The sequence below is a fragment of the Rhinoderma darwinii genome, chromosome 9, assembly GCF_050947455.1.
Source record: "Rhinoderma darwinii isolate aRhiDar2 chromosome 9, aRhiDar2.hap1, whole genome shotgun sequence".
In the NCBI taxonomy this organism is placed as follows: domain Eukaryota; kingdom Metazoa; phylum Chordata; class Amphibia; order Anura; family Rhinodermatidae; genus Rhinoderma; species Rhinoderma darwinii.
Genome location: NC_134695.1, coordinates 86223117 through 86242063, shown reverse-complemented (window position 1 = coordinate 86242063; position 18947 = coordinate 86223117). Strand labels below are relative to the sequence as shown.

General features: G+C 39.9%; 1 protein-coding gene across 6 annotated transcripts in view; it reads left to right on the top strand.

Annotated features, from left to right (window-relative positions):
* ZNF536 (zinc finger protein 536) overlaps nucleotides 1–18947 on the top strand; it is a 575107-nt gene that overhangs the window by 375223 nt on the left and 180937 nt on the right. For 5 of the 6 annotated variants that reach the window (XM_075838400.1, XM_075838399.1, XM_075838401.1 and 2 more), the window contains one exon: nucleotides 8433–9980. In XM_075838400.1, coding sequence (XP_075694515.1) covers nucleotides 8433–9980 — 1548 coding nt within the window. Of the gene's footprint in view, nucleotides 1–8432; nucleotides 9981–16534; nucleotides 18106–18947 lie in introns of those variants that run through there. The other variant, XM_075838402.1, reaches the window with a different exon arrangement.

Genomic DNA, 18947 nt, shown 5'->3' with positions numbered 1-18947 from the left:
TACAACGTGTATATATATATGCTTTGGGGGAAATTAGTATACAATTTATATTAATGTACCGAAACTTCAGTGCAACTGCGTCGTCCATCTATCTTATCTGGCTCCGCTTAAGTAAAGACATTCGGAAAGTCTAAATAAATAGAACAAGTGATGCTGAAAATAACTTGTAAATCCCAAGAAACTTCAGACGCATTGAATGCGAAGGAATTTGGGGTGTATAAACATCATTTACAATTAGAAGATTTTTAAGCGTTTTTTACTTTTTTTTTCCTATAAATTCAGGGTAAAATATAATACAAATATTATACATTATAATACAAATAAACATAATACAAATAAGTGTACAAAATGTCAAGGAATTAATCATGGAAATCTGGGATTGTATGAGGATCATTGACTGAAAAAAAGGAATCCTAACCTATTTCTTGTATTTCTTTTATATCTGGTTACTAGAGACTTTTTTTTTTTAACCAGATGTCTGATATTTTGTATTGTCTAAATAGATATTTCAAGATTAAATAAAAAAAAAAAAGTTTAGCAAAATTTAAACTATAGGGAAGTTACAGTTCCTTAAAGGAGTTGTCTTTGGATTTAGACAATCCATACTTGACAATAAGCAGATTACAGAGAGTTCCCCCAGCTGTAATCTATGGGGTAACCCAGCAGTGAGTGTTCCATTCCCCTGCAGCACCACCTTAGGGGAAACTAATTATTACACCGGATAGGTCCTCCAGATTGAGAGACGCTCTTTGTAACCACTCTCCACTCTGGCCAAGAGATGAAGATTCGGAACAGAGGACCCCCCTCTATTAACTCAGAATTTCCTAATAGGGCATTTGAAACTGTTAGCATACGTTTTCTAAACTGTCCACTGATGATACATACGTGCCAGTGTGAACAAGCAGAGCTGCAGTGTAAAGTACGAGGGACGGCTGAGCCTCCTGATGAGGAAGGAGTAGGTGGATTTCATTATACAACAGACTCCGATAAACAATGCATTTAAGCTGGAGTCACTTGTCAAATCTTTGCCATAATGGAGCTGAGCTAAAAAGTTGTCAGCAACAAAGTAAATACATAGCGGTGACGGATTAACCATAGGGTATTGTTTTAAAGCGACTATCAAAAAGTCAATCAAATAAGATACGATGCCAGGGCTGAATACTTATATCCAGCTTTAACATCCTGAGTTCAATAAGATTACGAAAAAGGTTCCTTGTGGAAGTCATAGCCGTGACATTCAGGCTACAGCTTCCCTCCAGTCAGCTCAATCTCACCAGTGCCAGTCTCTCCACTCCATTCTGAAGCATCGGCCAGAAGGGGAGACACAGGGGAATGAAGGTTGGGGTATATCTGTTTTTTGAACTTTTAACCCCACCAGTTTTTAACCCAACCAACCTATGGGATGCCCAGAAAGACTGGACTGTCACTTTAAATATAATTTTTTTAAGCTCTCCTCAATGTGTGGGAGAAAACAGAAAGGTGTGTGGGGAGGGGAGGTGGCAATTAAAAAAAAAAAAGAGAAAAAGTGACAACTGCTCTAAGGGCTATATATTAGAGTCACCGTGGTTGTCACTTCCCTATCAAAAGACAGAAGTGAAGGAGAAGGGAGGTCTATTAGCCCCGATTAAATGGGACATCCACTCTGTTAAGAGTAGAACTGCTTATAGCCTGAAATGGTTGGTTGACGAGAGTCCTTAACAGTAGGGATAAATAATTATATCACATTGCGACTGCTTTTCCATCTTTACCCGCATTTAATTCCAGCAGATTAGCAGATTCTAAAAATATACATTAAGGCCCCTCTTACCTACGCAGATGTTTGGGCGACCAAGTGCTCATACGAATGCTAGTGTCCGAATATCGGCCCATGTAAACATAGCATAAAATATCAGATCAGCCGGTGGCTGATCGCTGCCGACCATAGAAATGGTCATTTGTTGGCAGCACATCTACTCGTGTAAAATGCCAACAATATAGAAACTGTATGGGAACGAATAATCAGATTAACCATTGTTCGTCTCCATATAGCCATGATCATTACTCCATGTAAATAGAGCAAATGAGCGCTGATCAACTTGTCATTATTGGCAATCTGCACTCGCTAACGTCCGGGGACTTGCCTATGTAAAAAGACCTTTAGGCTCGAATCTCAAATCTACTTTAACGGACTGGTGTCTGTCTAAATATATTCCTGAAAAATACATGGTGACGTGATGATGCAATTACGTAGGTGCTGTAGTGTTCTTGAGAAACGTACTCAACATTTCCAATTAAACTTTATTTGTGTACACTCAGTGACAAATGAACTTGAACAAAATTTAAGGGGGTATTCCACGGATAGGTGATAATTGTCTGATTGCTGGGGTCCCTACCGCTAGGAGCCTCCAACCCCCATTCCTCCTCACTGCTCGACTGCCGCTCGTTTGATGCTCCTCCTCACTGTGGAGGGTGCATTGAGGAGCAACAGGGGGTTTAGGACCTCCCGTTCTAGCGATTGGTTGGGGTCCAGAATTGATTTTTCATGGAAAATACGAGCATTTACTGAAACAGACATATCAGAAGAGCTAGTCAATCTTCTATACTACACCACACAGGAGAGCTGACAGCTCCTCTATACTACACCACACAGGAGAGCTGACAGATCCTATATACTACACCACACAGGAGAGCTGACAGCTCCTCTATACTACACCACACAGGAGAGCTGACAGCTCCTCTATACTACACCACACAGGAGAGCTGACAGCTCCTCTATACTACACCACACAGGAGAGCTGACAGCTTCTCTATACTACACCACACAGGAGAGCTGACAGATCCTATATACTACACCACACAGGAGAGCTGATAGATCCTCTATACTACACCACACAGGAGAGCTGACAGATCCTCTATACTACACCACACAGGAGAACTGACAGCTCCTCTATACTACACCACACAGGAGAGCTGACAGCTCCTCTATACTACACCACACAGGAGAGCTGACAGCTCCTCTATACTACACCACACAGGAGAGCTGACAGATCCTCTATACTACACCACACAGGAGAGCTGACAGATCCTCTATACTATACCACACAGGAGAGCTGACAGCTCCTCTATACTACACCACACAGGAGAGCTGACAGATCCTATATACTACACCACACAGGAGAGCTGACAGCTCCTCTATACTACACCACACAGGAGAGCTGACAGATCCTCTATACTACACCACACAGGAGAACTGACAGCTCCTCTATACTACACCACACAGGAGAGCTGACAGCTCCTCTATACTACACCACACAGGAGAGCTGACAGCTCCTCTATACTACACCACACAGGAGAGCTGACAGATCCTCTATACTACACCACACAGGAGAACTGACAGCTCCTCTATACTACACCACACAGGAGAGTTGACAGCTCCTCTATACTACACCACACAGGAGAGCTGACAGATCCTCTATACTACACCACACAGGAGAGCTGACAGATCCTCTATACTACACCACACAGGAGAGCTGACAGATCCTCTATACTACACCACACAGGAGAGCAGACAGCTCCTCTATACTACACCACACAGGAGAGCAGACAGCACCTCTATACTACACCACACAGGAGAACTGACAGATCCTCTATACTGCACCACACAGGAGAGCCGACAGATCCTCTATACTACACCACACAGAAGAACTGACAGCTCCTCTATACGACACCTCACAGGAGAGGCGACAGTTCCTCTATATTGCACCTCACAGGAAAGCTGACAGATCCTATATACTACACCACACAGGAGAGCTGACAGATCCTCTATACTGCACCCCACAGGAGAGCCAACAGCTCCTCTATACTACACCAGACAGGAGAGCTGACAGATCCTCTATACTTTACCCCACAGGAGAACTGACAGCTCCTCTATACTACACCCCACAGGAGAGCTGACAGCTCCTCTATACTACACCACACAGGAGAGCTGACAGATCCTCTATACTACACCACACAGGAGAGCTGACAGATCCTCTATACTACACCACACAGGAGAGCAGACAGCTCCTCTATACTACACCACACAGGAGAGCAGACAGCACCTCTATACTACACCACACAGGAGAACTGACAGATCCTCTATACTGCACCACACAGGAGAGCCGACAGATCCTCTATACTACACCACACAGAAGAACTGACAGCTCCTCTATACGACACCTCACAGGAGAGGCGACAGTTCCTCTATATTGCACCTCACAGGAAAGCTGACAGATCCTATATACTACACCACTTAGGAGAGCTGACAGATCCTCTATACTGCACCCCACAGGAGAGCCAACAGCTCCTCTATACTACACCAGACAGGAGAGCTGACAGATCCTCTATACTTTACCCCACAGGAGAACTGACAGCTCCTCTATACTACACCCCACAGGAGAGCTGACAGCTCCTCTATACTACACCACACAGGAGAGATGACACATCCTCTATACTACATCACACAGGAGAGCTGACAGATCCTCTATACTACACCACACAGGAGACTGGACAGATCCTTTATACTACACCACACAGGAGAGCTGACAGCTCCTCTATACTACACCACACAGGAGACCTGACAGATCCTCTATACTATACCACACAGGAGAACTGACAGCTCCTCTACACTACACCACACAGGAGAGCTGACATCTCCTCCATACTATACCACACAGGAGAACTGACAGCTCCTCTATACTACACCAAACAGCAGAGCTGACAGATCCTCTATACTACACCACACAGGAGAGCTGACAGCTCCTCTATACTACAACACACAGGAGAGCTGACAGCTTCTCTACACTACACCACACAGGAGAACAGACAGATCCTCTATACTACACCACACAGGAGAGCTGACAGATCCTCTTTACTACACCACATAGAAGAGCTGACAGATCCTCTAAACTACACACAGGAGAGCGGACAGCAGCTCTATACTACACCACACAGGAGAACTGACAGATCCTCTATACTACACCACACAGGAGAACTGACAAATCCTCTGTACAACACCACACAAAAGCGCTGACTGGTCCTCTGTACAACACCACACAGGAGAGCTGACAGGTCCTCTAAACTAAATCACACAGGAGAGCTGACAGCTCTTCTATGCTACACCACACAGGAGAGCCAACAGCTCTTCTATACTACACCCCACAGGAGAGCTGACATCTCCTCCATAATATACCACACAGGAGAACTGACAGCTCCTCTATACTACACCACACAGGAGAACTAACAGATCCTCTATACTACACCACACAGGAGAGCTGACAGATCCTCTATACTACACCACACAGGAGAACTGACAGATCCTCTATACGACACCACACAGGAGAGCTGACAGATCCTCTATACTACACCACACAGGAGAGCTGACAGATCCTCTATACTTCACCACACAGGAGAGCTGACAGATCCTCTATACGACACCACACAGGAGAGCTGACAGATCCTCTATACTACACCACACAGGAGAGCTGACAGATCCTCTATACTACACCACACAGGAGAGCTGACAGATCCTCTATACTACACCACACAGGAGAACTAACAGATCCTCTATACTACACCACACAGGATAACTGACAGATTCTCTATACTATACCACACAGCAGAGCTGACAGATCCTCCATACTACACCACACAGGAGAACTGACAGATCCTCTATACTACACCACACAGGATAGCTGACATCTCCTTTATACTACACCACACAGGAGAGCGGACATCTCCTCTATACTACACCACACAAGAGTAGTATATTAGGACTTAAATATTCCAGAATATTCTACAGTCACAGCAAAGTGAAGCTCTTTCTTGCATTTCTAATAATCAGAATTTCTGGACAATAAGATTACAGAAAAAAATATATACATATATTTTTATTCCAATAATACACATTACATTGCTGATAAGGGCATTCTGATTCATGCAAATGCTAAAATTGCAAGGATTATTTTAATGATTAAAAACTAAATATCATTATTCTTGACACATCCTTTGCTTCTAAGGGTATGTGCACACGAGAACTGGCTTTTACGTCTGAAAAGACAGACTGTTTTCAGGAGAAAACAGCTGCGTCGTTTCAGACGTAAAAGCTCCTCCTCGTATTTTGTGAGGCGTCTGTGACGCTCGTATATCATGAGCTGCTCTTCATTGAATTCAATGAAGAACGGCTCAAATTACGTTTCAAAGAAGTGTCCTGCATATAATGTATATAAGTGTCCTGCACTTCTTTGACGAGGCAGTCATTTTACGCGTCGTCGTTTGACAACTGACAATTCGTCGGCAAACCCATTCAAATGAATGGGCAGATGTTTGTCGACGTATTGCAGCCCTATTTTCTGATGTAAAACGAGGCATAATACGCCTCGTTTACGTCTGAAAATAGGTTGTTTGAACCCAGCCTAAGGGTATGTGCACACACACTAATTACGTCCATAATTGACGGGCGTATTTCGGCCGCAAGTCCCGGACCGAACACAGTGCAGGGAGTTGGGCTCCTAGCATCAAACTTATGTACGACGCTAGGAGTCCCTGCCTCGCTGCAGGACAACTGTCCCGTAGTGTAATCATGTTTTCAGTACGGGACAGCAGTTCCACGGAGAGGCAGGAACTCCTAGCATCGTACATAACTATGATGCTAGGAGCCCAGCTCCCTGCACTGTGTTCGGTCCGGTACTTGCGGCCGAAATACGTCCGTCAATTACGGACGTAATTAGTGTGTGTGCACATACCCTAAGGGCGGAGTAAACTGCAGAATTGCTGTGTATTTTTAGTCTGGTTTCCGAAACATTTTACAGTACAATATGTCTGGATAATATTTTTAATACCCCATCCACATGTATGCCCCTCAATTCCACACAGGTTTTTTTCCACTTTTTTACTACAGATATTCAAACCCGCAGCATGTCAATTCTGCTGTGAAATTTCAATGCAGACTTCACCCTATGCAGTACAAATGGTGAAATATACAAGTAACACATGCAGATATTGCCACAAATTTGCGTGAAAGTCTACGTGGAGGGGTTAAGTCCGCAATGTCAGAATCTAAGCTTGTTTTGTTCCCCTAATAATTACGTATATTGCAGGGCCAGAAAAACCATGAGAACGTTGGTAATGACTGCAAAGCCTTAATATAGTCTTAATATATTTTGCATTTCTTCATTAGCGAGGATTTTATTTCTTTTTCTATTGACTACGTGTAACGTAACCTACATGTTCTTTTGTGCAGCAGCAGTAACGGCTTTAATATTTCAGAGAATCTCTGTTTATAGATCCGTATTTAGTAACAATGCAGAGGGTCTGCAGATCTCAGAATTCTTCTGGAATGCTGCCCTCTAAATAATGATAAATTACTCGTGCAGTATGCCATTTGCTAATTATATCCATGATTTACTGCAGAGCACGACTTAAATCATTCATTTCAGTCTTGCGTAACAGTGCCATAAAATTTTTAGGTTTTAAAAATGGTTACCATGTGTATAAATTAAACTAATTTCACAACAATTACGAACATATAGAATGTCCCAGACGATCATCTAATTAACATTTATTTCACTTATTTTTAATCTACAGGTTTAGAATCTTAAACTTTCTTATTTTGTAAGAAAAAGATGACGGGTGAATATCTCAGAATATAATTATTATTTTTTTAAATAAAATAAAAAATTGAATATGCATTAATATATATGAATAAGGATTTTTGTTCCTAATATGTGAACATTTTAATCCCATTTTTAACCGTTTATTTCATAAACATTTTTTCTTACAGTTTTGTAAAAATTATATTTGGAAAAAAAATCATGTTTAATAGTTTTCTAAGATTACTATAAATATCCGCCATCATTTATAAAAAATAAAGATAAGCAGCATTTTGGTCAAAAATACCTGTTGGAAAATTGTAAAAAAAAAAGCTTAGAATTAGATAAAAAAAATTGTATAGGAAAATGTATTGACTCCGTTAAAGGGGTTGCCTCATAAAGACAGCCGCTGTCCATATGACTTATTAGGGCACATGGATATAATAGAGGGGGGTTTCCAGGCTCAGGACCCCCCTCTATGAGCCAGCACTGGTGGACTTTAGCGATTCATGTATTACATGGACGGCCATTCATTTGAATACTACATTTACCGTGGTCCGGCCAATGTCTGGCAAAGAAGGCTTCCCGAGAAGCTTCAGCATTAATAAGAAAGGGGTTGTCCCCTATATGTGACCCGAATGTGTGTGTTTACCATTGGTAAGAGAAAGGAACAACATTAAAATACATAAGGAACAGATCCAATTGTGGATAGTTGTAGTTTAAAGAAAAATATTACATTTGTCAATTTCAAGGCTATGCTTTTTATCAAAACCTCTGACTTTACAGAGTTTTTTTTGACCATTATTTATTTTTGCTCATCTTTAGGTGAGAAGCCTTACAAATGTCCCCACTGTGACTATGCTGGCACCCAGTCAGCATCTTTAAAGTACCACCTGGAGCGTCACCACAGGGAACGGCAGAATGGCTCTGGCCCACTTCCTGTCCATGGACATCCTCCAAACCAGGACCACAAAGATGATACAGCAAGTAAAAGCTCCCTCTTCATGAGACCAGACATATTACGAGGAGCATTTAAAGGTCTTCCTGGAATGGACTTCAGAAGTGGAATGATGTCCCAACAGTGGCAGGCAGGGTTGATGTCTTCTGGAGACCGTCAGGGCCAGTCAAGCGGCATTAATTCTGAGTCTTCCTCAGAAATTTTGAAAAAATCGGAAATGTCTTTAAAAGCACCTAGCATTGCAGAATTTGCGAGAACATACCCTAACATTGTGGGCAATGGTGTGAACTTTCAAGGGTCTTTGCAGGCTTTTATGGACAGTTTTGTTCTAAATTCTCTTAAGAAAGAAAAAGAAATGAAGGAGAAGGCTTTGCTTGACTCACTTCCTTTAAAAGCCCCTAGATCAGACAATGGTGAAGACAAATTAGAAAACAAAACACCTCAGAGGAAAATGGAGAAATCTCAGTATGAGCCTCTGGACTTGTCCGTGAGGCCAGATGCCCAGTCTCTTCCAGGTTCATCGATCACAGTCCAAGATAACATTGCTTGGCATGGTTGTCTGTTTTGTTCGTTTACAACATCATCTATGGAACTGATGGCCCTTCATCTCCAAGCTAACCATCTCGGAAAAGCAAAACGTAAAGATTGTACAATGGGAGGACAAGGGCACACTAAAGATCAGTTGAGGGAGTCATTAGGTGCAGCCAATAAAGTTGTGGCTTCTTCTTCAGTTCAATGTAGCAAGGAAATGATGATCTCAAAAATGAGCCCATTGCAAACTTCTGAAAAAGCTCTACAAGGCAATATTAAGGACACTTCATGGCCGAGTCATATTGATGCTATGTTTAATAATTTTCCATCTGAATTCTATAAGCAGTTTGGTGTCTACCCAGGTTCAGCAGCGGCCAATATGCAAAACATGGACATTGACTCTCAGTCTCCACCTGACGATGACTCCCATGGGCTGCAATGTGATTCTGTAAATACAGTTGCTACTGATGATCTCTCCGATGAATCCTCCTCTGAGGATATGGAAACATGCAAAGAAGATGAAAATGAAGATGAGGAAGTAGAAACAGAACCGGAAAACATGAACACGACCGATGAGCCGAACAAAGAAGAAAATGACATGGAAGGAGACGAGTCTGATTCAACCCCTCTAAGATCTTCAGAAAACATGGTGTCACCAACATCACAAGTGATGGAAAAGCAGTGGCACCCAAATCTTCCATTACCCCACGATGGTCCACAAAGCTCTACAAAACTTGATCAAGCACCAGTTCCTGATGCTTTGGAGAAGCAGGTTAATATGCTCTCCGTTCTCCGAGCTTACAGCTCTGAGGGCATGGCCGCTTTTAATGGACTTGGAAGCAACACAGCAAACAGTGGATGTATGAAGAGACCCGACCTTTGTGGTAAGTTGATACAATAGAGCAAAATGTAGATGATGGATAGGGCTCGCAGATTTTATATTACTCCAGAAAACCAGGTCCTGTGAATCCATTAATTTTCCTATCGATAAATTCCAAAATATGTTTAATATGAAATATATCCTTGTGTAATAAGTTCATTGTATGGTTACCTCATATTAACCTTGGTTAGAATCCACCCAAATATCTATATGACAATGTTAGAGTTCAATCATGCCTCGGACGATGGGGTGTACCCATGACATGTTACCGGCACCACCCCACTTCCTTATAGATATCATGTTGAGTATAACTTAAACATTTCAAATTGAAAGGGGGTCTTGTACCGGACTTGTGACTTTAGCATCACTGGTGGTCTAAGGAACAATATTGGGACTATCCTGACCGTACACAGCTAAAGAGAGCCCTGTTTAGATATCATTACTTGGACCGCTGTTGTGTATGCACAGGACCGTAAGGACACATGCACAGGACCGTAAGGACACATGCACATGGCAGACCCCGCAAGTCAATATTACGGTCCCATAGGCACTCTGTGTGTTGCTTTGTGGTGCCAAATGTGATGAAATGTGCAATGGTAAATTCAGGGCACACAGAGATACACTATAGGCCCATAGCGGGACTGTGGGTGCCGTATTAGGGATCCATACAACACAGATATCTTAATACAGACGAGTGCTCGAGGCCTTAAAATGCGTTATCCAAGATTAGAAAAAAGTGGACTGTTTTTGTCTAGTAAAAGCGTCACGCATGCCCATGGGTTTTTGCAGCTCTGCCCAATTCCATTAAATAGGGCTGAACTGTAATACCAGATACAGTCAATGATCAAGTGTGGCGCTGTTTCTAGAAAAAAAAATCAGACCTTTTTTTTTTTTTTAATCCTGGACAACTACTTAAACCAGAAAGATTTACATTATACCAAAAAAGCTAAAAATAAAATCCTGGCAGATTCGAAGCATCTACAAAAATTCTGAGACACTTAATGGCCCAGAGAGATACTGATAACATCTAACTAGATTATCTGTAGCGGCTAATTCCCTCCGAACTCCCACTATTGACACCAGTAAAATCACTTACTGATGCGAGCAGCTGTTACGTTGAAGTATTGACTCTAAATACATTGACTGTAAGAGACACATCTGTCAAATGGCGCATCGATGAACCAACAATCTGGTCATGTGAAATTCTTGATAAATGGATCCTGCACCATTTTATTATATTGCAGATTAGTCTATACTGTACAGACCTTATGGCCTTCATTTATCAATAGAAACAGATGTTTCGGAGCAGAGGCATTAATATTCATTATGACGGAACTATATGATGAAAAAAAAATGTAATAGATTTTTAGATAGATTTTTTTTTTTCAGCGACTGCATTGGAAGTATTGTTTAATTTGACATAAATATATTTATGTCAAACATTTTGGCCGTTCTGAAAAAAAAAATCCTTTCATTATGTTGATTGAATCATAAAAATATTCTGAAAAATGATATTTTTCTCATTAGTATCACAAAGGCAGATCATGCGGCGTACGAGAGATCTAATAATATATAATACTGAAACAAAAAGAGCAAAACCAGAGGGACAAGTTAAATCAAAGCACTCCCTATATATACCCTGACAGATATTCCTATTATTTTTTCCTTAGAATTTATGGTTTTTTTTGGTTGTTTTCGTGCTCATCTTCACATAAAACTGCGAAATGCGTGGCGCCATATGAAACGAAGGTGGAAACCGTTAGTTATACAAGGTGCATAACGTCTCATGGAGCTCCTTGCTTAATGAAAACCAAGTACCTGTATACTGGTGATTATTCGCATGCAGTGTAGGACTTCATAATATCACAACTGACACCTTCTATGACTTCCACTTGCTCTTCACAAGATTTTTCCAAATCTGGACGATGTCGTTAATGGCCATGAATGTGGGTTTTATTATATATTTGGTCTTTTTTCACATAAAAATAAATATTATGGCTGCACACAGAGCCCATACAGCTTCACATACAGAGTCATAAGCATTACCTGTGCCACTATTTGGTGCCTCCTTACGGAGCACTATTAGCAATTCTTCTCGGGTAGAATACCTCTGTAATATCGTGTCCCTACAGAGGTTTAGTTTGGCCCTTAAGTTTTCCATAAGTTCCATATTTTGGCTCCGTACAACTCTAAGGTCTGCTCCACCAGGCCGTGTTCGGACCATGAGATATGGACCGTACGTCGGCCGTATTTCCCGGACTGAACACCGTTCAGGGAGCCGGACTCCTAGCATCATAGTTATTCACTGCCTCCCCGCGGGACTACTGTCCCGTACTTAAAACATAATTACAGTATGGGACAGTATTCCCACGGGGAGGCAGGGACTCCTGGCATGATAGATAACTATGATGCTAGGAGTCCGGCTCCCTGAACTGTGTTCAGTCCGGGAAATACGGCCGACTTACGGTCCGTATCTCAAAGACCGAACACCACGGTGTGAAGCAGGCCTAAAGCTGGCCATACAGTTTAGATAGCGGTCGGACAAACTATTATTTTGACCGACAAATATTCCTCCCGACTCCTCTATACACATGCAAACTTGGCTCCGACGTGCGTGCATGTGCTTTCAATAGGGAGACGAGAGAACGCCAGACTCCTCCAGAAGCGGCTTATCTCCTTAAGAACAAAATGATGGTCATGTTGGTATTCGACCCTACTTTCACCCCTGACATTTGCCGACATGGGATATTCGGGATAAACATTAGATGGATCACCGGTCCCGCTAAAATCGTCAAGTTCTGCCACCATACATCTAATGTGTATGGTCACCTTAAGCTTTTAAGGAGCCGTATTATGGCCATGTGCATGAGTGCTAAACATTACAATGGTTATATATTAGGTAAGATAAGGGTACAGAGAAAAGGGTAAAACTGGCAAATCCAATACCAACTATGACTATTATATATATATATATTAAAAATTTACGGCAAATTACTGCATTTTTAATTTCATGTCCGCCAAGGGCTAAATCCTATTGGTGTACAAGTAAAAATTAATTATAATAAAAATAGTAATAAAATGATCTGTCCGAGTCCAAACTGTGTTCGGCCGTATATGTTTACAGGTGAGCGTGCCGGGATGTGTAGGTACGAGGTGTCACACAGACACACACCTTACCTCGCCTGGAACTCTAATGACACCACTGGCAATTTTGCCCTAGATATTCTGAAATAGGCCACTAAATAATTAAAACAAATCTATGATTAACATTTTCCAAAGGAACATTTGTTCCCCTGGTGAAGTGGTTTTTAAATGGAAAGTGCAGTCTTTGTTACGACCCGACATTTTTTACCAACTACAAAGGACGTTTATCAAACCTGGAGCAGCAGAAAAACGTCTGAGAAGAACAGTCTCCACAGATAAATAGACAGAGTTATATATGGATAAAAGACATTAGTGATCTATAGGGGTTGCAGAGGTTGCAATCACACCTGGGCCCTTGTGTCTTGGGGGGACTCAATGGCCCATCTGCCACATAAGAGGATAGCAGTACTGTAAATGGCATATTATGGTTTTTGCAGACCCTAGATAGTCCAGGATAGATAGATAGATAGATAGATAGATAGATAGATAGATAGATAGATAGATAGATAGATAGATAGATAGATAGATAGATATGAGATAGATAGATAGATAGATAGATAGATAGATAGATAGATAGATAGATAGATAGATAGATAGATAGATAGATAGATAGATAGATAGATAGATAGATAGATAGATAGATAGATAGATGGATAGATATGAGATAGATAGATAGATAGATAGATAGATAGATAGATAGATAGATAGATAGATAGATAGATAGATGATAGATAGATAGATAGATAGATAGATAGATAGATAGATAGATAGATAGATAGATAGATAGATAGATAGATAGATAGATAGATAGATAGATAGATATGAGATAGATAGATAGATATGAGATAGATAGATAGATAGATAGATAGATAGATAGATAGATAGATAGATAGATAGATAGATAGATAGATAGATAGATAGATAGATAGATGATAGATAGATAGATAGATAGATAGATAGATAGATAGATAGATAGATAGATAGATAGATAGATAGATAGATAGATAGATATGAGATAGATAGATAGATAGATAGATAGATAGATAGATAGATAGATAGATAGATAGATAGATAGATAGATAGATAGATAGATATGAGATAGATAGATAGATAGATAGATAGATAGATAGATAGATAGATAGATAGATAGATAGATAGATAGATAGATAGATAGATAGATAGATAGATAAGCCCCTATGACACCGGACGATAATTGCAGTGAGTGCTGATCAATAAGATGTCGTTGACCGGCGCTCGTTTGGGGACGAGTGGTCGTTACTCTGATCGCTCGTCCAACTACATTATTATCATGTCGGCTGCCGACAACGATAATATTTTACTTTTTTAAAACTATATGATCAGCAGATGAAGGAGCGTTTTCTCGTCCATCTGCTGATTGTTGCCCTATTTACACAGGACCCGTCTACCCGATAATCGCCAAGCGTAAAACCCTAGACAGACAGACAGACAGACAGACAGACAGACAGACAGATAGATAGATAGATAGATAGATAGATAGATAGATAGATAGATAGATAGATAGATAGATAGATAGATAGATAGATAGATAGATAGATAGATATGAGATAGATAGATAGATAGATAGATAGATAGATAGATAGATAGATAGATAGATAGATAGATAGATAGATAGATAGATATGAGATAGATAGATAGATATGGGATAGATATGGGATAGATAGATAGATAGATAGATAGATAGATAGATAGATAGATAGATAGATAGATAGATAGATAGATAGATAGATAGATAGATAGATAGATAGATAGATAGATAGATAGATAGATAGATATGGGATAGATAGATAGATAGATAGATAGATAGATAGATAGATAGATAGATAGATAGATAGATAGATAGATAGATAGATAGATAGATAGATAGATAGATAGATAGATAGATATGAGATAGATAGAAGCACTAAAAATTGTTAGAATAAAGGAAATGATTATAATATTATGTCTCAGTCGCAGGTTTTAGGAATGGGGATCAGCTGTCAGTTATTTTATGTTGTAACTAAAGACTCTTCACAAGAGGAGATCATATTAGCCGCCTATTAGCAGTCATTATTTATATATTTACTGTGTTCAGGAAACAGACTGTGATGATTGAATAGTCGGGACAAACTTATCATTATACTTGAAAGTAGATCATCCTCATCATCCTCAGGTTCCGGTGCCGTCTGCGCAGCGCGATCGTAACACAGTATGGAACACCAGACTCTTTTATCTCACCCAAGTGGCACAATTTATAAAGAAGAAACCGAGTATTTGTTTTACACTTGCAAATGTATCTATATCAAATTTTTTTTCCCCAAAGGTTCCTCAAATGAGGACAGTTTCAAAAATCCACTATTGGATTCAGTTTCATAAAAGTTTTACCAGAAGTTTTTGGAAATATTAGCATTGAATTTACATTTGTAGGTGATATCGGGTTGTAAATCTTGCTCTAGGAGACAAGTGTGGATTTTACGGGCTTATTTTGATTCACATCTGAAGAAAACTTTCCGTCGTTGTGTAAACTTAGGTCGTCCATTTTGTAAAGATCTTAAGAGTTTTTGTATATTGTTCTTGGCTGTGTGGAACCACTTGGTAGTGGTTTAATTCCCCAGTTCCTGGTACCAAGTGGTCAAAATCACCAGTTTCTTATACCAAATTACAGTATGTGGATCACCAGTTCTTGGCATCAACAGATTTATTGCCCTAATCCAAGCTAACCTAGTAAGCAGGCAGACCTGCATTGTAAAGCATGGGGCTAGAACAGCATCCTCTGATATCAGAGGAGTTCGATTTTCGACTACCGCAGACTCCAATAGACAATGCAGCTAAGTCATAGTCACTGATTATAACTGTGGCCTAACTAGGCAGAGCGAAGTAACAGCAAATCGTATAGCAATTTATAGCATAGAGGCAACAAACATAGGTGGTTACTTACATCATCTATGGCTTTCCACCCCAGAATACATTGTATCCAAATCTAGTAATGCAGGAGAATAGTGTTCCAGCTTTCTTAACCTGTTAAATAATTGGAAGATACATTAAAAGGTACAGAATCATATTTTTATGGGGGCATAAAGACAATTTTAAGAAAAAGTAGGCAAAAAGTTCTTTCAAATTAATGAGCAAATGCATAAATGTCATCATATCTATTGTCAGAAACTGAAGTACTTCCAGGGAATTGTAGGACTCAAGGAGTAGATGTCATATGCTCTAACCTGTTTGTTGACCTATTATTGCTTATCTGTGTATTTTTGTCACAAAGGACGACATCAAATGACCCCAGTTTTCATGTGTTTCATGCAAATAGTTAACTTTTTCGGTATTTTGTTACATTGTTATTTTTTTTTTATTTTACAGCATAATTATTTTTTTGATTCTGTTTTCTTTTTGCAGACAACCAGGACGGCCATGGGGACCCTGATTGCACCTAGTTTTGCTATTCTGTATGTTGGACTGAGAGATGGTTTGTCTCTTTGATGTACCTCCGTCTCATAGGGTTCTGTGGCAGAGGTACATCGATGATTTTCTTCTGCTGTGGCAAAGCAAAAAATAAAAAATAAAGGAGTCTTATGCTCCTATCATATAATCTCTGATTATTCCCAATCTCAACTTTACATTTTAGACAGCTACGTCAGAGATGAATTACTTGTGATGGCTTTTAATATTTGTTAATGTTAACACTCATCGGACCGTGAACCTTCATAAATAAACTTAATCAGCTGCTATTCTTCAATAAATACGGTAAAGAACATTCGAGACGTCTTTAAGCAGGCAGACTTTCTTAAATTATTAGCATTTTTCTCTCGATACACTGATCAAGGATATCACTGATTTACAGTGTTTACAGTTGTACATCTTTCTTTATTAGAAAATGGCAAATATAATTATTTGGGAAATTGTATAGATGCTACATTAGGGTATTATTAGTACATCAAGATGGATATTTTTGGTTATATTTCTCTGTTTTTAAGAATCAAATTCTCCAGATTTTATTTCCTGTCTTGTAGTTAAAAAAAATAAATATTAAGATATTTCAATTTAGCTAAAATTGCACATTCAGATAATAAACCTACTAACAATGTAACTAGTTGTGAGAAATATCAATTTATTACACTAATGCATAAAACATTTGATGGTCCATTTAGAAAAGATACAATACATGGTTCCTGTAGTGGTAATAATACATTTGCTGTTGTTTACCTTGGTTGCTGTACTTGTAATCTATATTACATCAGAATAACCAAAAGGAAACTGGAACCAGAGTATTATATTATTTAAGAAATAGCTAATGGAAAAGACGATGTGTGCATCAACCAGAAGCCTTGAGTATAACGATTGTGGGTGGTGCCCTCATAGGCCACGCCCATAGACCCGATACTAGCGGAACAACCGATGGTGGAAATCTCTTCCTTGGACAGTAGTGGAGTCTTATACCCTGGCTAAGTTTCCTGGAGGTCTGAGAGGTGATTTTGATATTACACCTTTTTTTAGATCAATGTGTTGCTGTTTGTATATTATGATGTATTTGTATTTTTATTGTATATTATTATGTATTATAAAGTTTAATGGTGGCGATACATAGAGCTATCTTAGAAGGGTATGTATAGTCAGAAGGAACATGAACATTGGTCGTCTGAGGAGGGGCAATAGCATGAAACACATTAAGACTGAGATGGGGTTCCTATCAATGATGTCATCCTGTATGATACGCTGCACAGACAAGCAGTAATGAGCTGGAAGATCGGGTGGATCATAAGTCAAAGATTGTCAAAGATTTCCAGCTAATGTCATCATAACAATGTGACCAGAAGCTTCCGTTTCCCCCATCAAGAATATAGCCACGCTAAGACTCTGACTCTTGCATGCTGACTTCTAACGGTCTTTGCTTTCTCCATCCAAATGGAGTAGCACATTTGTAAATTTTTATGTGTAAGCTACTACCTGTTTGTGTTTTTGTTGTATAAAGTGCTTTGATATTCAGCCTTGTTGATCTTCTCATTCTTTTAACACCCATACAACAGTTCCTTATAGATGACCAAGTAATCACGTTACATCATCCCATGAAGATAACTCCTTCAATCAGATGACCACCCAGGTTCCGGCTTCATAAATCATGACAGCCGATTCCTGGGGGAAGCTAATGGCCGACCATGTACCACATGGATGGGCAGGATCCGTCAGAGCAAGAACCGCTATTTGTCAGCGGATCTCCCCTCTGGTTAATAGAGGAGGTCACAAGCAGAGGAGCCTTCTCTATGACGCCCATATGTCCTAATAGGGCATATGTTAAAGGAATTGTCTTCCTGAGAAAAGCCCTTTAAGACCCTTCCTAAGTAAGAGACCAGTGACAATCAAGCTTGGACATTATAAAAATCGAAAAAAACTATTTTTTTTTCCATTTATTTAACGATACTTCTTTGATACATTATTTCTAAATTGACCTTTTTGAAACATCTCTCTGGGAGGGGCTTAGTTGTCACATGACTGTGCACCTGACAACTTATGCCGGTTTAGGGGAATGGAATGGAAGAGGTTCTGGGTGTAATTACTTTGCTGGTGTGGAAATATGTTTCTGGTGGGTAATGCCATGAGTTGCTACAATGTAAGAACCATACTGTAACAGCAAATACAGGAAGCACAAAGACGTTACAATGTGCAGGTAAGGAACACGTAGAAACATTATGTAGATGAGATGGAAGCACCGCCACCATAGGAGCCATTCTATAGACGTTCTATTTCATGCAGTTGTATTGCAGAAATAAATACCATTCTGGGTTTGTGGAAAGATGAGTGACAACCCCTACGG